General features: G+C 50.1%; 1 protein-coding gene across 2 annotated transcripts; it reads right to left on the bottom strand.

The window, feature by feature from the left end:
* Positions 1 to 8,042: 8,042 nt before the first annotated feature.
* On the bottom strand, positions 8,043 to 14,678 carry RMI2 (RecQ mediated genome instability 2). 2 transcript variants are annotated; one of them, XM_007985852.3, is made up of 3 exons: positions 14,317 to 14,678; positions 9,064 to 9,165; positions 8,043 to 8,725 (listed from the first exon to the last, which is right to left on the bottom strand). In XM_007985852.3, the coding sequence occupies exons 1-3, from the start codon at positions 14,609 to 14,611 to the stop codon at positions 8,688 to 8,690; spliced, it is 435 nt and encodes a 144-aa protein (XP_007984043.1). In that variant the 5' UTR covers positions 14,612 to 14,678; the 3' UTR covers positions 8,043 to 8,687. The 2 variants fall into 2 exon arrangements, with proteins under 2 accessions (XP_007984043.1, XP_007984035.1); XM_007985844.3 differs by having other exon boundaries at positions 8,043 to 9,165; positions 14,317 to 14,676.
* Positions 14,679 to 19,679: the final 5,001 nt, after the last annotated feature.

Genomic DNA, 19,679 nt, shown 5'->3' with positions numbered 1-19,679 from the left:
CAGGGGAAACACGATTCTCCCACCTAGAAAGACAAAAGAGCTCTCGCAATGGGCAGGGCAGCTCTGGGAGCAAGTGACTAATAATAGCAGGAATTACAGCCAGCGCATCAACACAGGGGATGAAATTAACAAGGCTGTTGTGTGTGCGTCTGTGTGTGTGTGTGTGATGGAGTCTTGCTTTGTCACCCAGGCTGGGGTGCAGTGGTGTCATCTTGGCTCACTGCAACCTCTGCCTCCTGGGTTCAAGTGATTCTCCTGCCTCAGCCTCCCGAGTAGCTGGGACTACAGGCCGGCGAACAAGGTTGTTCTTACTCCAATTTTGCAAAGTGAGGAAACAGAAGCCCAAAGAGGCTGTGTGTCCCAAACCATTTATTGAGTGGTTGTAAAGCTGAGATTGGAACCATGCTGTCTGGATCTGAAGCCCTCTTGTGCTGTTCCATCTGGCAGGTCCTTGTGGACAGAATTCTGAGATAACCCTTCCCCAGAACAGACCCGATTCCCACCCCTGTTGGATACACCTTCCCCCAGGCATTCAATCGAACATGAATCTAGGTGTTGCTCTGCAGTGATTTTGCAGACGTAAAGTCCCAAATCACTCGACTTTAAGATAGAGGGCCTGAGCCAATCACATGAGCCCTCTCTAAACCCGGGCCCAGGAAATCAGAGGCTGGAGAGCACGAGGCAGATTCAAGGCTTGTTCCTGAAGATGAAGGGAACCTCTAGGAGCCTCCAGTTTACAGCCAGCAAGGAAATGGGACCTCAGCCCTACAATTGCAAGGAACTGAATTCTGCCAACAGCCTGATGAGCCTGGATGCCCATTCTGGATCCTTTCCAGAGCCTCCTGAAGAGAACTCAGCTGGCCGATACTTGATTTTGGCCTAACAAGGCCCTAAGCAGAGAACCCAACCATACCCTGCCAGACCCTGACCCACAGAAACTGTGAAATATTAATACAATTGTTTTTTAAGCTGCTAAGTTTGTGGCAATTCATGACGTGGCATTACAGGCTCTGACCACAGGTCTCTAGCACCAACCCCAGCTGTCATACCTATGGGAGACACCATGTCTGCAAATGCCTCTCCAGGCCTCCAAGAGACCTCATGTGGTCACATAAAGCTCCCAAAGGCCCCTTAGGGCACTGTCCCTACTCTCTGCAGGAGCCATGTGAGGGCACTGAGAAGAGGACTGGCTGTAGAATCTGAGGCTTTTAAGTCCTGGCCTCCTAGGGCCTCAGGTGTCTTACCTATGTGTGCTATTAACGTGATGTATAGCTTGATATTAACCTTGGCCAGCTGGCTGAGGCAGTTTGTCAGGTTCCGCTACTGTAAAGTTACTCTTTGATCCCCCTTTCCATTCTGGAAGGAAGTCACTGGCACAGCCCACACTGGTGGAGAGGGAGGCACCTTCAACTTGTATTTACTAAGTCTGGCAACTCCGCCTGTCACACCAGCACACTCCAAGTACTCCACAGCTCCATGACGCTGGTGACAATCACATTAGACAGTGCAGCTCTACTTTAGAACACCAAGAAAAAGTATCCAAACATCAGTCACTTAGGTACCACTGCACTATTGTTTACTTAGTAGTTTTCTGTAAAAGCGCTTTTTTTTTCCCCCAAGATGCAGTCTTGTTCTGTTGCCCAGGCTGGAGTGCAGTGGCGCCATCTCAGATCCCTGCAAGCTCTGCCTCCCGGGTTGAAGAGACTCTCCTGCCTTAGCTTCCCAAGTAGCTGGGATTACAGGAACCTGCCACCACACCCGGATAATTTTTGTATTTTTAGTAGAGACGGGGTTTTACCATGTTGGCCAGGCTGGTCTGGAACTCCTGACCTCAGGTGATCTGCCCACTTTGTCCTCCCACAGTGCTAGGATTATAGGTGTGAGCCACTGCGCCCAGCCACAGGACTTTTTAAAAAGGGAACTTGATATCACTACCTTGCAACGGCCCAGCATCAAGATGGCCCTGGACATCCAAGAGGTAGAGCAGCCCTGTTCCTCCACGTGGGCTTTTTCCATCCTTCCTTTCTTCTCCTCCTCAGAAGCCTGGGGCATGCGTAGGCCCCTTGGTCCTTGTCCTCAGGGCTCCAGGATCCCCACCCGAGGGAGCCTTCGCCAGTTCACAACCAGTGCCACGGACAGCTCTGACCCCTCCTGTGGCCCAGGTGTCTCTGGGCCAGGAAGCTGTAGATCTGTGGCTGCCAAGCCTAGTTGACGACAAGACTCACCAGAGAGCTTTCTAAAAGCTTAGACTTCCCTAAGCCCCCAGCACGTGGGTCCTAATTAAAGATATGGGTAGGACCAGGTTAAAAACAACCCAGGTGGAGCTGATAATCAGCTACTTTTGACAACACTGAGTCCTACATCCAGGATGAGCAGGCTCAGCTGTGCTCTGGGAAAACCTTCACCGGAAGTAACGCATAGCTGTCCGATGGAAGACCCCAGGGCAGCCACTGACTCTCCTTTTTTTTTCTTGAGACAGAGTCTCAGTCTCTTCTGTTACCCAGGCTGGAGTGCAGTGGCACGATCTCAGCTCACCACAACCACCGCCTCCTGGGTTCAAGTAACTCTCCTGCCTCAGCCTCCCGAGTAGCTGGGACCACAGGCGTGCACCACCACACCTGGCTAATTTTTGTATTTTTAGTAGGAACAGGGTTTTGCCATGTTGGCCAAGCTGGTCACAAACTCCTGGCTTCAGGTGATCCACCCACCTCGGCCACCCAAAGTGCTGGGGTTACAGCTGTGAGCCGCCACGCCCAGACTGACTCACTTTCTAAAATGAGCAGTACCCGCTGGAGGAAGGCATCTAGCTTGGCCTCTTCCCAAACTCACAGGACGTGGAATTCGGTGCTGACAGGCCCTTTGGAGAAACTTCTTTCCCTGTCCTGTGTGACCAGCAGGGAGGGAGGCGTGGTGGTTTGGTATTTCTGGGTGTACAGCCTCATTGTTTCTTCCTTATCTTTCTTGCCCATAGCACATCTCAGGTCCCTTGGATCAGGGACAGAACCGGACTGTGCTCCTCTGGGCGGCCGCCCACTGCACTTTAGGGCCTGGTAACTGGTTTAGTGAGTTCCAGGTTCACAGAAGGAGACGAACTGCCCAGGATGGGTCATACCCAAAGCCTCCCCAGTACCAGATTGAGGTGATTAGGTGACGAGATTTAGAGTTGATCTGGGACTCTTCAGTTGATGTTATAATGGGATGAGGCCTTGGGGCAGGGTGAATGTATTTTGTGTTTGGCATGAACACACATCACTGGGGTCCGGAGGGCCGACTAGGTAGGCAGAATGTCCCTCCCCACACAATGATGTCCACACCCTAATCCCCAGAACCTCTGAATATGTTACCTTACGTAGCAAAAGACTTTGACAGATGGGATTAGTCAGGGCATTGGGACGGGAAGATTAGCCTGGATACCCAGGTGAGCCCAATCTAACCACACACGTTCTTAAAAGCACGGGACTTTCTCGGGCTTAAACGGAACGATAAGGAGGAATGGGAGGTCCAAGAAGATACCATGAGCACAGGGGCAGCCACGTGTCTCGTTCACCTCGCGTATCCAGAGTCTGGAACCCAGCAGGTGCTTGGCGACGGAAAGGCCACTAAAGTGAACTTTGAAGCACTGGATCCCAGTGAACAGTCATGCGGACGAATTATTTAACCTCTCTGACCCCACATCATCCCTTCTCTATGGACATCAGAAGTAAGGGCAAAAACCCACCCAAGGTCATCCCCTGAATGAACAGTGGGGCTGGTCCACTGCAAGCCCCTCAGAATCCATCTGGCTGACAAATCCAGCACTCTCTCCACCCCCACCTCGGCTTGGCCATAATCAGCAGAACTCCTGGGTAGATAGGGGTGAAGCTTCTCATGGCCCCATTTCGTTCCTTTGCTCCATTCTATGCCCTTGTTTTCTGGTGACTGGCTGTCATCCCATTTTCCATGCACAGACCAGCAGAGGGGGCCAGCGCCCATGTAGAGACCATCAGCCCCCAGAGCTGCCCTGGGGAAGAGCTGCCCTGGGGAAGGGCCTGGTCCCGGCCACCCGCAACAACAGTGTCCTTAACGACAAGGGGCACCTACTGGTTCACCACCTGGCTCTTCGGCTGCCAGCTAGATGCCCCTGGAAAAAGGACTTCATCTCTGTGGCAGCAGTTTTCACAGCTGTGAAAGGGGAGAGGGGAAACGGACCTCCCAGGGGTACTGGGACAGTAAAATGAAGCAACTCATGAGATGGCTTCTAGCACAATCCCTGGCACTTAACTCTTAGTTGAATTTGCATTCTTTTATTTTTATTTTTTTATTTTTGACACAGAGTTTTGCTCTGTTGCCCAGGCTGGAGTGCAGTGGCGCAATCTCCACTCACTGCAACCTCCATCTCCTGGGTTCAAGCGATTCTCCTGCCTCAGCCTCCTGAGAAGCTGGGATTACAGGCACACATCACCACACTCAGCTAATTTTTTGTATTTTTAGTCGAGACGGAGTTTCGCCATGTTGGCCAGGCTGGTCTTGAACTCCTGACCCCAGGTGATCTGCCCGCCTCAGCCTCCCAAAGTGCTGGAATTTCAGGCATGAGCCACTGCGCCCAGCTGAACTTGCACTCTTTATCAAGAGACGTTCAGTCAGTCTCAAAGGACTCTCATTTCAGATTCTGTCCAAACCACATGAATCGTTTTTTGGACTCGGTTGTCTCACTCCTTTTCCTCCACCCTTTTATGTCTTACCAAGTCTTTCCTCTGTACTTAAACAGCACTCCCCAACAGTCAAGCCAGCACCCTTGGGCCTGCTATAAACTACACAGGGGGGCCAATTCAAAAGGCCCTGCTAAGCAGGGGGTTCCTTTCATCTGAAAACTGCTGTGGGCCAAGTATAAATTTAAGACACTGTGCCTTTGCTTGTGTATTTCCTCTGTCTTCCAGCCTAAAACCCAGCCAGTCCTAACATTGACCGAATGCCCATGTATGTTACTTAAGACCCCACGCTGGGCAGGGATACTGAGATAAATAAGACACAATCACGATGTCACTGGAAGCGCCTCCAACAGGGACAGATAGAAAGAGATGATTTCAGAACAACGTGTGTGCCTGTCTACAGAGATCCACTCTCAGGAGGGGAAAGCTAATTCCGTTCCCAAGAACTTACCAGCTACCACCCTTTGAAGGAAGAATTGTCTCCGCTTCACAGACTGAATTCCAAGGCCAAAGTCAGACAGGAACGGGCAGGACCAGGACTGGACCCCAGGTTTAACTAACATCACTGTCTCCCTTATCGCAAGCAGGCAGAGGCCCCTTGAAGATGTCCTTTCACACGGGCTCCAAAATATCTACTAAATGTAGGTCATTATGACTGAAAATGCATTTTTCTCCTTATCCTTGCAGCAGGCAGCTGCTCTGTAAGTTTTGGCTGTAGCCTGATGTTTAGCAACGCCAGCCCAAGGACATCTGCTGACCTGCAGATCGCAGGGTTGTCACCCTTGAAACTGGAAGGCATTCCACACACAGTGTGTCTTCCAGGTGCTTTTTCTCCTCAACCATGAAACCACACACCCACAGGCCAGGCAAGAAAGCACTCAGTTACTTCACACATGGTCCTTCCTTCCCCTTCCCGCTTCACCTGGTGCAGAAGAATTTGTCAGTAAAACTTGAGCATTACAAGAATATGCAACAGAAAGAATTAGAGAACTTGGCAATCCAAAAGCTGCTAAATGAGGGCTTTCTCCATTTTGGGGGTAATGTAAAGCAGTTCCAAGAAAAGTGAAGTCACAGCCTCCGTTGCTTATTTTCGGTTCTTAGAAAAGAGCCAATGTCAAAGGGGAAGCAGCTCCGCCCCAGCACACAGCCTCCATTGTCTGGCGGGGAGCGATGGCTGATAAACCAACTTGGATTTGGCACCAGAAACCCAAAACCTCTGACATATGTTTTCATTTGGTGATGTCAAGGAGGAAACTCAAGCCGAAACAGTGAAAGTTATTAACATTCAGAGAAACCACAGCTCAGCTAGCATGCTGAGGCGACAGCCTTCCAGCACCAAGCCACCAGCAGTTTTGAGGGGACTGTCAGAAAAAACACACACTGCCCTCCTTTTCCTACCTCCACCCCCCAGCACGCTCCTGAGAGGCATTATCGCTTCGGCCACCATGTCAGCCCAACCAGCATTTTTCAATGGACATTATTTACCAGAAGCTGGGTGAGGACAAATGGGGCAGGATATGGTACAGGTGGTTTTCGGCAGCTTGGGTCTGTTCTCTAGCACACAAGCAGGTCTCGCCACAGTATGGCAGACTTCAGGTTAACATCTTGGGAGTCTACGACACATCTAGCTCAGGGGTTACTACTGGGTGTCCCATAATAATCTGTGAATAAGGTTTGCTTGTTTTTGTTTTTGTTTTTGAGACAGAGTCTGGCTCTGTTGTCCAGACTGGAGTGCGGTGACACGATCTTGGTTCACTGAAACCTCCACCTCCCAGGTTCAAGAGATTCTCATGCTTCAGCCTCCAGAGTAGCTGGGATTACAGGTGCATGCCACCATGCCTGGCTAATTTTTTTGTATTTTTAGTAGAGACGGAGGACTCACTATGTTGCCCAAGCTGGTCTCGAACACCTGGCCTCCGGTGATCAGCCTGCCTCGACCTCTCAAAGTGTTGCGATTACAGGCGTGAGCCACTGCACCCAGCCACTGTGACTAAGTTTTAACCTAAGAATTCTGTAACAGAGATCTCATTGTGTGCACCAAAATTAAATTTAAATACAATTAAAAGCAACTGATTGAGTGACCCAGCCAGGGAGAGAGCCCAAGTGTCCATCAAGAGGGTATGAAGGCCAGGTGTGGTGGCTCACATCTGTAATCCCAGCACTTTGAGAACCTGATGTGGGTGGATCGCTTGAGGTCAGGAGATTGAGACCATCCTGGCTAACATGGTGAAACCCCATCTCTACTAAAAATACAAAAAATTAGCCAGGCGTGGTGGCCTGTAGTCCCAGCTACTCGGAGGCTGAGGCAGGAGAATCACTTGAACTCAGGAGGCGGAGCTTACAGTGAGGTGAGATCGCGCCACTGCACTCCAGCCTGAGTGACAGAGCGAGACTCCGTCTCAAAAAAAAGAAAAAAAAAACTAACCAGGCATGGTGACACGCACCTGTAGTCCTGCTACCTGAGAGGCTGAGATGGGAGGATCACCTGAGCCTGAGAGGTTGAGGCTGTGGTGAGCTGTGATTGTGCCCTTGCGCTCCAGCCTGGGCAAGAGTGAGACTGTCTTAAAAAAGAAAAAAAAGGCCGGGCGTGGTGGCTCAAGCCTGTAATCCCAGCACTTTGGGAGGCCGAGACGGGCGGATCACGAGGTCAGGAGATCGAGACCATCCTGGCTAACACGGTGAAACCCCGTCTCTACTAAAAAAATACAAAAAACTAGCCGGGCGAGGTGGCGGGCGCCTGTAGTCCCAGCTACTCGGGAGGCTGAGGCAGGAGAATGGCGTGAACCCGGGAGGCGGAGCTTGCAGTGAGCAGAGATCCGGCCACTGCACTCCAGCCTGGGCGACAGAGCGAGACTCCGTCTCAAAAAAAAAAAAGAAAAAAAAAAAGATATGGAAGAATCATATATGCATAGTAAATGAAAAAAGCCAGTCTGAAAAAATTATTTACTGTATGATCCAATATGTGATATTCTGGCAAAGGCAAAATTGAAAAGAAAGATCAGTGATTGTCAGGGTTGCAGGGGGAGGGGTGACTAAGGGGAACCCAGAGGATTTTTAGGGCAGTGAAATTGTTCTGGACGATACTGTAATGGTGGATACATGTTATTATGCATTTGGCAAAATCCACAGAATGTATAAGAGAAAGAATGAAGCCTAATGTAAACTAGACTTTAGCTAATAACAATGTAATGTTGGTTTATCAAATGTACCAACCTAATAAAAGATGTTCACAGCTGGAAAAACTGGGAGTGGGGTGTGAGTGTGGAGTATATGGGAATGCTGTAGTTTCTCCTCCATTTTCCTGAAAACCTAAAACTGTTTTTTTTTAAAGTCTATTAAAAGAGAAACCCCATACAGCATATTAAACAATTTATTAGAGGTAGAATATCAATAATCCAGACAAAAGTCTACAGTCATGTCATAACATAATCTAACTCCCTCGATATTTACAGTCTCAAAAAATTCAGGTATGGGTACTAAGCGGACAGCAGAAACCCAACATTCAAAACAATCACAGCAAAAAGTCATTCCATACAAAAAGACAAAAGAACTCTAAACCAGGAGGCTCACCATGTCTCGCCGAAAGTTATGAAGCAGAAGTTTAGCTAATGCCTGAAAGGTGTCCTTTATCTTGATGTTTTTCATTTCAACAAGAAATTCTGAAAACATCTCAACATCTCTGAGTGATAAAAGAAGGTATCACCTTCTCTAGCTGGGAAAACGGACAGAGCCGTGTCTAAATGTTTGAGTGGTGTCCGAAGCAGAAAGGGAGCTGTTGTCTTTCAGGGGCCGCCGTGCCTGTCGTTAGGAAATAAACCATTTGACTTGCAAACTGGTGATGGTAATTGCTGATGAAGATGAGGAGCCCTGATGTCATTCCTTTTTCACACAGTCTGTCTTCCTGCCCATAACCACACTTTAATCACCACGGGCAATAACCGCGCTTAAATTTTGCATTGTAAAACAGGGATGCGGCAGAAATGGAAAAAGTATCATCACTCATAAAATTTGGAAAATGCAACATGAGACTTCTGTGTCTGAAAGAGAGAGAGAGAATTAACATACACAAACCAGGAAGGAAAAAGAAACATAAGCATCTGCTTTTCATCAGCGAACACAGGCAAAGCAAGGGGCGGCAGAGGCTGTGTCACTGAAGTATCCCAGGACTTAAACATTCCTACATCCGGACTCCTTGGTCAACCAAAGCAAGGCTCTCTGAGAAACTTTTGAAAAATACGCATTGAAAAATGTCCATGAAATCCACATCATTATAAGCTTCTAAACAGTTTCAGGATTTTGGTTGTTTTTAACGACAGTTCCAACATTATCTAAGGAATATTCTTGTGTAAATCTTCCACTTCCAGTTCCCACATACTTTCATGAATGGGATTATCAGAAAGGTCTGTCATCTTCACAGCCTGTAGGCAGGGCTCAGGGCTGCAGGCCTGAACCACTCCCATCACCATCACATACTTTCCTAGAAAAAGAAGAAAAGCCCATAGTAATGTTCTTTTTTTTCTTTTGAGACAGAGTCTTGCTCTGTCGCCCAGGCTGGAGTGCAGTGGTACAATCTCGGCTCATTGCAACCTCCGCCTCCTGAGTTTAAGCGATTCTTGTGCCTCAGCCTCCTGAGTAGCTGGGATTACAAGTGCCTGCCCCCACACCTAGCTAACTTTTTTATTTTTAGTAGAGACGGGGTTTCACATGTTGGCCAGGCTGGTCTTGAACTCCTGACCTCAGGTGATCCACCCACCTTGGTTTCCCAAAGTGCTGGGATTAATAGGCATGAGCCACTGAACCCAGCCATCTTTTTTGGTTTCTGATTTTACTAGGCCAAACAAAACTGTCATGTAAAATGTAATCATGCCCAAAGAATGGAGGCGACGCTCCCGTCAGAGTTATAATTAGCCTGCTCTGAGGTAGGAGCAGAAAACCTTAGCTTTCCTCTAATCCCGTTCCTTGCTCAATGCTACAGGGTATGTGACTGGTTTCTGTGCACAGGTCACATCCTCTTTCTGCAGACACCCTCTGACCAAGCAAATCCAATTTTCCCTCCACGTTGCCGAAAAGGGTAGGCAGGCAGCCCCCCGCCCCATTGTTCCAACTGCTGGAACCTATCCCTGCCACCTCCTCCAGCACATACAAGCAAATCCACACAAGGGCCGGCTGCCACCGGGATGATCTAATGACATATTAACTGTGACTCTCTTCCCATTCCCTTGGGGAAGTGACTCTCCTTGAAAGCAAAACTTGGCCAGTCTCAACCACACAAAACCCGACTGTGTAAAAGAAAACTCCAAACACTGCAGGAAAGACAGGCCCGGTGCCAGCCCCGCTGCCTGCCCCTGTGAGGCCGCTTTCATTGCACTGTACGTGGGGCCTGGGGCTTTGACTGAAGGAAGCCAGGCAAGCTGACCCCTGATTCCGCTGTTGAACCCCAGGCAGGATGTGCTCAAGTATCTCAGAACTCCTCCCCACATTCCACCTGGGTCCGTCTGTGACAGAGACTGGTTCTGAAAATGCACTTGCCATCCCCTCTGAATGAGCCTAAAGTGCTGGTAGGGTTGGAACCCATAGTAGAACGACTAAAGGCCCAGGAAAAGAACAAGCCCGAGGGCATTCCAACCAGGAGAGGGGAACAGGAGCTCTACTAGGAAGGCACACACAGCCAGCCAGATGAGCTCAAAGGCATGCGATGGGACAAATTGGTCCTGTAGGTTCTACCCACACCCTCTCCCACTGCAAAGCAGCTCTCCAGGTCTCTCCCTCTCCTTCCCGCATCCCCACCCCGCGGTTGCCACGACCATTCCAATGGCTCCGGCCCATCTCCTGCCAGCTTCCTCCTCTTCAAAACCATCCCCACCCCAATGCTGCAGTCAACATTCTTGAATCCACCTCCTGCCTCCAGAACTCAGTTGATCCAAGCACTATCTAGGTAAGCATGGCTTCTCCGATTCTCCTGCAGACAGACAGCAGCCTGAGGGCAGGAAGAGCTTCTCATTCAACTCTTCAGCATCTTAGGTTTATGGAAATAAACTGGATGTTCCAGAGGAAGAGGTGGTAGGGGAACAGCACTAGAGCAGCAGCGAGGTGAGCAGAGTTCAAGGCCATCTTGAAGCAGGCATGTCCTTCCAGACAGCCACTGAGGCTCTATCCTCCCTTCCACCGCTGCCTCAGGCTCCCCAAAGGCACGGGGCTCTATCCCCTCCAAGCCTTTGCACAGGCTGTTCCATGGAGCTGCACAATCTCCCGCCACTGCACACTGACTGAGGGTGCCCAACTTTCTCAGTTTTAACACTGCAAGTCCCACATCCCAGGACCCTCTCAGTCCCAGGCAACCCAGGAGGGTTGGTCCTTATATATAACTCCAATGCATCCTTCAGGGCTGCCTCTTCCAGGAAGCCTTCCCTGAGCCCTCAAGCCTGGATCAGCTGTCCCTCCTCTGCGCCACCTCACTCTAGCCTGCAATGTTACTTTATGTTTTAGTGGCCCGATTACCTCCCTGCCTCCCTGCCTAATGGCAGTGACTCAACTTTGTCAAGCTGGACTCGGTATTAATTAACAAGAGGAAATGACAGGGCCCCTGCCAGCTGGCATTCAGGCCAGTGGGTATGTCAGACGGGTTCACCAATACCCATTGGTTCAAACACTGAAGTATTTACTAGATGCCAGGCTTATGCCAGGGCTGAGACCAGACAGGAGACAGTCCCAGTCTGCCTGCAAGGGGCTTCGCCTGCAAACCAACACACCAATCAGCCTGGGTTACATGCTGGGCCAAGGCTAAGGCCAAGGATTGGCAAACTTTTTCTATAAAGGGCCAGATAGTAAATATTTTGGGCTTTTCCCACCACAGGGTCTCTGTCCCAAATACGCAACTCCAGCTGTAGTGGGACAGAGGCCCAAGACATTCTGTAAATTACCAATGTATTCCAATAAAACTTTACTTATGAACACTGATGCTTGAATTTAATATACTTTTCACATGTTATGATTTTTTTTTCAACCATTTAAAAATGTGAAATCCCACCAGACGCAGTGGCTCATGCCTGTAGTCCCAGCACTTTGGGAGGCCAGGAGCTCAAGACCAACCAGTCTGGCCAACATGGTGAAACCCCATCTCTACTAGAACTACAACAATTAGCCGGGTGTGGTGGTGCATGCCTGTAATCCCATCTACTCGGGAGGCTGAGGCACAAGAATTGCTTGAACCCGGGAGGTATAGGTTGCAGTGAGGTGTGATTGCATCACTGCACTCCAGCCAGAGAGACAGAGTGAGACTCTGTCTCAAAAACAATAATAGTAATAAATAAAACATTTAACAGCATTTTTAGTTCGCAGGACACGTGAAAAGAGGAGGCCTGTAGTTTGCTGACCCTGTCCTAGACCAACGCCGGGGCTGAGGGCAGGAAGAGAGGGAAAGCTGAAGGGTAAGGCGGTCGGGGGAGGGAACACGAGCATGTGGCAGTAAACAGGTCCCAATGTTTTGCGCCTTCACTATGAGCCAGGTGCAGTGTTAAGGCAGTTGTTTACTTACTGAATCCACACAACAGGCAGGAATGATTCACTCCTTTTTACAAAATAGTACAAGTCCAGAAAAGTTAACAGAAGTGCTCCAGGCAGCTCAGCTGGGAAGGGGTGGAGCCAGAAATTCGACCTAAGCGTGTCCCAGAGCAAAGCAGCTCAGACCAGACCACTGACCTATCTCTAGTTAGACTCTAAGACTGAGCAGGAAGGGCCCTTAGGAATGAAGTGATCTTGGCCTGATTTCCCAGGGGAGGGAGCCAAGGTGAGGGAAGGCCCATGGATCCTCAGACCTCCTCAGCTTAGACCTCACATCCTCTAGAAGCCTCCCCGGGCCACTGAGCACCTTGCACATCCTCATGGCTCCCCAGGGGTCAGTGATCCTCTGGGACATTTGCTCACTGCCTGTCTCCCAGCAGACTTTATCTGGGTCTTGGCTGCAGCCCAGCACTGTACATGGGGGGCTGATGTACAACACGTGCTCAATTGACATCCCAGGGAACAAGTGAGATGGATCCCCACTGCCTGTCACTCGACAATTGGTTCTTGGAGCACTTATGTGTCAGGCACTGGGCCAGATACTGAGGATACCCTTGTCAGGACCACAAAGCTGTAGCCCTCCAGTAGCATGGTCTGGGCCAGTGGTTCTCAAAGTATGGCCCCCAAACACCAGGCATGGTGGTGCAGGAATGTAGTCCCAGCTACCCAAGGAGGCTGATGCAGGAGAATTGCTTGAGCTCAAGGCCAGCCTGGGCAACACAGTGAGTCCCCTATCTCAAATAAATAAAACATTTAATAAGTCGAAAGTATGGTCGCCAGTCCAGCAGCATCAGCATCACCTGGGAGCTGGTTAGAAATGCAAATTTCCAGCCCCACCTGGACCTCATGACTCAGAAACCCTGAGGGTGGAGTCCCAGCCATCCCAGCTTTAGCAAGCCCTCCAGGAGAGACTGATGCACCCTCAAGCTTCAGCATCAATGGTTTAAGAGAGGTAGCAGGCAGGACACAGCGGCTCATGTCTGTAATCCCCGCACTTTGGGAGGCCGAGGTGGGCAGATCACTTGAGGCCAGGAGTTCGAGACCAGCCTGGCGAACATGGCAAAACACAGTCTCTGCTAAAAAATACAAAATTAGCCGGGTGTGGTGGCACATGCCTGTAATCCCAGCTACTCGCAAGGCTTAGGTATGAGAATCGCTTGAATACGGGAGGTGGAGGCTGCAGTGAGCCGAGGTCGTGCCACTGCACCCCAGCCGGGGCGACAGAGTGAGACTCCGTCTCAAAAAAAAAAGGCCGGGCGCGGTGGCTCAAGCCTGTAATCCCAGCACTTTGGGAGGCGGAGACGGGTGGATCACGAGGTCAGGAGATCGAGACCATCCTGGCTAACACGGTGAAACCCCGTCTCTACTAAATATTACAAAAAACTAGCCGGGCGAGGTGGCGGGTGCCTGTAGTCCCAGCTACTCGGGAGGCTGAGCCAGGAGAATGGCGTGAACCCGGGAGGCGGAGCTTGCAGTGAGCTGAGATCTGGCCACTGCACTCCAGCCTGGGCGACAGAGCAAGACTCCGTCTCAAAAAAAAAAAAAAAAAAAAAAAAAAAAAAGAAAGAAAGAAAGAAAAGAGGCAAACACGAGTGAGCTGCAGCCCAAGACAGTTCAACGAAGTAGTACAGGAGAGTCTCCCGTTCCTAGGGGTTAGGGAGGACTTCCCTGAGAAAGGTACGTTTGAATTGAGACGTTAAGGATGAGCAGAAGTTTCCCAGGACAGTATTTCCCAAAACTTGATGGCGAACAAGGAAATCAACTGGGGGAGGGGGCTTGTGACAAATGCAGGTGCCTGGGTCCCTCCCCAGAAGATTCCCACTAGAGGTGGGAGAGTCCCAGAAATCTGTATTTGTTGAAGGGACTGCTTATCGTAAGATCAACTTCACCGAGGAGGGACCGGAGCAAGGGTACCCAAGCGGGGACCCGCAGAGGCAGAGGCCCGGAGGAGGGGCAGACCCGCCCCGCCCCTGCCCCCGTCGAGTGTCAAGACCCGGATAGAATCTGGCCTCGGCAACCTCTCGGCGGACAGCAGGGAAGAGGACGCCCGGTGAGGCTCGGGCATTACCTGGGACTAGGCAGGGCCGTCCGCGCGGCACCCGCTCCAGGCCGCGGACCGAGAAGTCCCCGCTCGGGTCCCGCAGCCGCGCCTCGCCGCGGTCCGCCATCACTACCCTGCCTTGCATCCACACGGCCGCCAGGTCCAGCGGCCCGCGGCCCGCCGCCGCTCGCGACAGTCGCCACGCGCCCGGGCCGCCCTCCGCGTCGCGCCGCAGCTGCTCCGCCAGCACCTTGAGTGGCGGCGACCTAGGCAGCCGCACCCCCGCGGGGCCGCCTGAGAACGAGTCCGCAGCCGCCGCCATTCGGACTAGCCGCCGCTTTCCCGCCAACTTTGAGGAGCAGCGGGGCCCGGCCCGCAGCCACTAATCAGGAGCGTGCTGGCAGAGCCGGCCAATGGTCGACGTCAGAAGGCGGGACCGCCGGGAAAACCGGCCCTCTCTATCAGCGAGGAGTGCGCATGCGTAGATAAAAGTAAATAAACGCTCTCAGGAATGAATGGAGGAACTGGCTTAAATGAGAATAAATAATGGAAGGCAGAGAGGTAAAGAACTTCCTCTTTCAACGCATCTCAAAATTTGGCGTGCATGCAGATCACCTGCAGAGTATGATTATTCATCTTTACATGGCCTTGTTTTGAGGTTTGTAAATACTGAAACGAATTAAGAGTCCGTGTTTATTGGGAGTGATCAATCAAGTCAGGAGATAAGGCTGGGGAGGGAGACGGGGAGAGCTGGCAAACTTGCCCTTTCTTTTATTATTATTTTTATTTATATTTTAATAGCATCAAATAATTTTAAGGTTAATAAAATATATTGCTATTTTCACAAAACAAATGCACATTTATTGTAAAAAAAATAGAAAGGGAAAAATGTAGAATAAGAAAATAATTGTAAGAGCCGCTTATAGATATCCACTGTTAATTTTGAGGTATGTTAGCCTCCAGGTTTTAAAATGTGTGTTTTAAAATGTGTGTGTGTGTGTGTGTGTGTGTGTATTTTTTTTGAGACAGGGTCTCTGTTGCCCAGGATGGAGTGCAGTGGCACAGTGACAGCTCACTAAAGCGTTCACCTCCCAGGCGTAGGTGATTCTCCCACCTCAGCCTCCTGAGTAACTGGGACTACAGGCGTGCACCACCACGTCCAGCTAATTTTTGTATTTTTTGTGGACAGGGTCTTACCATGTTGCCCAAGGTAGTCTTGAACTCCTGGGATCATGCAATCCTCCCTCCTTGGCCTCCCAAGGTGCTGGGATTACAGGTGTGAACCACCATGCCTGGCCTATTACTGATATATAAATAGTGTTTTGTATATTGTTTTCACTTAATAATGAACATCTTTCAGTATCAGCAAATATGCATCTGCTTCCTCTTGAATTAGTGCATAATACTCGATTTGTCTTATCACAATTTTTTTTTTTTGAGACAGAGTCTCCCTCTGTTGCCCAGAATGGAGTGCAGTGGCACGATCCCGGCTCACTGCAAGCTCCGCCTCCCAGGTTCACACCATTCTCCTGCCTCAGCCTCCCAAGTAGCTGGGACTACAGGTGCCCGCCACCACACCCGGCTAATTTTTTGTATTTTTAGTAGAGACGTGGTTTCACCGTATTAGCCAGGATGATCTCGATCTCCTGACCTCGTGATCCGCCTGCCTCGGCCTCCCAAAGTGCTGGGATTACAGGCGTGAGCCACCGCTCCTGGGCAAGTCTTATCACATATTAAACCAATATCCTATAGTTGGACATTAAGGCTATTTCCAATTTTTCACTTTATAAATATAGCCACTGTGGACCTATTTAAAAGCTAAATCTTTCTTTTTTTTTGAGATGGAGTCTCGCTCTGTCGCCCAGGCTGGAGTGCAGTGGTGCCATCTCGGCTCACTGCAAGCTCTGCCCCCAGGTTCACGCCATTCTCCTGCCTCAGCCTCCCGAGTAGCTGGGACTACAGGCGCCCGCCACCACGTCCGGCTAATTTTTTGTATTTTTTTAGTAGAGACGGGCTTTCACCGTGTTAGCCAGGATGGTCTCGATCTCCTGACCTCGTGATCCACCTGTAAAAGCTAAATCTTTGTGCACATCTTTCAAATAAAATTCCCAGGAATTTCTCCCTAAAAATTGGATGTCCCCAGTCAGCAAAGTCCACAAATCCTAACTCAGGCAATCCTTAAAGTCAAGGTCAGTTCTTGAGAGAGACTGAATTCTCAGGGCCTCCTGCAGTACCGGGCATTCAGAGAGTATTCACCAAGAGCTTGATTTCTTTTTTCTTTTTTTTTTTTTTTTTTTGAGACAGAGTCTTACTCTGTCACCCAGGCTGGAGTGCAGTGGCGCGATCTCAGCTCACTGCAACCTCCGCCTCCTGGGTTCAAGTGATTCTCCTGCCTCAGCCTCCTGAATAGCTGGGACTACAGGTGCACGCCACATGCCTGGCTAATTTTTGTATTTTTTAGTAGAGACAGGGTTTCATCATATTGGCCAGGCTAGTCTCAAATTCCTGACCTCGTGATCTGCCCACCTCAGCCTCCCAAAGTGCTGGGATTACAGGCGTGAGCCACCAAACCCGGCCAAGAGCTTCATTTTTATAAAATTGAGCCAGGTCCTATTGTAAGAACTTTGTAGGAAGTATCCCATGTACCCCCACAGACCCTGAAAAGACTGTTCTACACAGGTGAGGAAACTGAGGCTTAAGGAAGCCGGGGGGCTGGCCCATAGCCTCTATGAGGTTTTGGCCTCTACACCTAATATGGTTTAGCTGTGTCTCCACTCAAATCTCTTGCTGAATTGTACTTTCCATAATCCCCACATACCATGGGAAGGACCCCATGGGAGGTAATTGAATCATGGGGGCGGATACTCCCATGCTGTTCTTGTGATAGTGAGTGAGTTCTCACAAGATCTGATGGTTTTATAAGGTGCTTTTCCCCCTTTGCTCGGCACTTCTTCTTCCTGCCGCCACATAAGACGGACATGTTTGCTTCCCTTTCTGCCATAATTGTAAGTTTCCTGAGGCCTCCCAGCCCTGCGGAACTGTGAATCAATTAAACCTCTTTCCTTTATAAACTCCCCAGTCTCGGGTAGTTCTTTGTAGCAGTGTGAGAGCAGACTAATACAACACCTCAACCCTGAAATATAAAGTAACCCGGCTCCTAAGCTGAGAAGGGAGCAGGAACATTAACCAAGAGACAATCCAACCCGTTCATGCCCAGTGGGTCCTCACTGACCTTCCCCCAAGGTACCTTAAGGCCAGAGAAGTGATGGGGAAGGGAGTTAGAGTGAAGGCAGAAGCTCCCAGGGTTCTTGTATGAGCCTGGGAATTCCCCATCATTGCCTTGGCCTCTAGATTCCCTACCCCACTCCCACAAGCCCAACACCCTGTTGCTGGCAGAGTGGTCTTTTCAAAACAAGTCTGGGCATATCAGCACTGGGTTTATAACACCTTGATGGTGTAATCCACACATCTGGAATGTGAGCTTTCCAGGCAGTGGGAACTGCACATGGAGGGGCCAGACAGGGGAGAGAAAGCAAGAAGCATGTAGCAAACTGCCAGTAGTTGAGAATGGCTGGGACGCAGAGTAGAAATGGAGGACTTCGGATAGATGAGTCTGGCCCTACATAACCTCATTTCTTATCCCCATTTTACAGATGATGAAGCTGAGGTTTAAACCAATGACAAGCCTGAAGCCACATGGCTAGTGAGTGGTAAGAGTCAGAACTCAAACCCACATTCATCTGACCCCAAACTTCATGGATCTTGAACCACAGGCTCCATCTCACTGTTCACACCCTCACCCACCTCCACCCATCAAAGGTGCCTCTAGACCTTTGCTTGTGTTGTTTGTTCTCTGCCTGACATGCCTCCCTGTCAATCACTCTCAGGTGAAACCTGGCTTAGTCGTCAAGTGCCTGCTCACCAGCAAGACCTCTTCTCTTCAGGGAGCCTTTCTTGAGCCCCACAACTGGAATGAACCTCTTCCCTCCAGGCCAGTTTGCCGGTGCCCCTAATCCATGGTTTCCCAACCTCAGCCCTACTGACATTGGGGCTGGATAATCTTTGGCATGGGGGCTGTCCTGTGCACTGCAGGATGTTGAGCAGTATCCCACTCTCCACCCACTAGATACCATGGCACCCTCCTCAAGTTGCAACAACCAAAATATGTCTTCAGACATTGCCACTGTCCCCTAGGGTGCTAAATCACCTCTATGGAGAACCACTGCCCTAAGCTATAATACTCACCGCCCTCTGTTTTGAACCATAAATAGTTGAGTCTGTGTCTATCTTACTAGTAAAGCCTGGGTTCTCAAACTAAGTTGTGAGCAGCAGACAGACAGGTAACCCTGGTGTAGCAGGGATAAACTGGCTGTCTGACGTCCTGGCAAAAGGGGTCCAAGCACACTTAGCCAATGGTTGTCATGCAGGACTGCGGGCCCATTGTTGCTAGATCTGATTTTTCAAGACATTTTCTTTTGTTGGTTTTTGTTTTAGATGGAGTCTTACTCTGTCACCCAGGCTGGAGTGCAATGGCACGATCTCAGCTCACTGCAACCTCTACCTCCCAGGTTCAAGTGATTCTCCTGCCTCAGCCTTCCAAGTAGCTGGGATTACAGGCGCCTGCCACCATACCCGGCCAATTTTTTGTATTTTTAGTAGAGATGGGGTTTCACCATGTTGGCCAGGCTGGTCTCGAACTCCCTACCTCAGATGATCCACCTGCCTCGGTGCCCCAAAGTGCTGGGATTACAGGTGTGAGCCACGGCACCCAGCTCAAGACATTTTCATGTATAATCTCCATGTTTAAAAAAAAATGCTGGCAACGAATTCAATTCTAAAACAAAGGAACAAAAACAAACCTCGTGCCCCTGAAAGTCATCCGTGGACTGATTCTGGCCCATGGGCTTCCAATCTGCAAATTCTCTCTAGAACGTGAGCTCTGCTCCAGGCACCAAGGCAGCCTGCGTGTTCACTAATATGCAGCTCCTTAAATCTCCTGCAAAACACCCAAAGGGCTGTAGTGTTTCACCAGCTCCAGGAGTTGTGAAATCGGCATCTTAAATTACAGTCATGAGCAGACAACTGGGGTCTGTTGACACATGTTGGGTAAGCCTCCCCTCTAGGGAGGATTATTCCCCCTCCCCCGCACCACAATCCATCACCCTCACACTCAGGCCTGAAGCAACCCCGTGTGCCAGCCTCCCCAAGCTCCAGCCCCCCAGTGAGATCAAATATCCTTGGAAGGGGGCTTCCTGCCACCTGCACCAGTGAGGACAAAGGTAAGGTGATAGGAATTGTAGGCCTTGGCTTTATCCTCAGTCTGCCTGTTCACCAGTTCCCAGGCTGATCAGGTCAAAAATGCTTCTGGTTTCCAGAAACAAAGAACCCCA

The sequence above is a fragment of the Chlorocebus sabaeus genome, chromosome 5 (genome assembly GCF_047675955.1).
Source record: "Chlorocebus sabaeus isolate Y175 chromosome 5, mChlSab1.0.hap1, whole genome shotgun sequence".
Classification (NCBI taxonomy): domain Eukaryota; kingdom Metazoa; phylum Chordata; class Mammalia; order Primates; family Cercopithecidae; genus Chlorocebus; species Chlorocebus sabaeus.
Note: the sequence above shows the minus strand (reverse complement) of the source record. Positions and strands in the feature narration are given on the sequence as shown.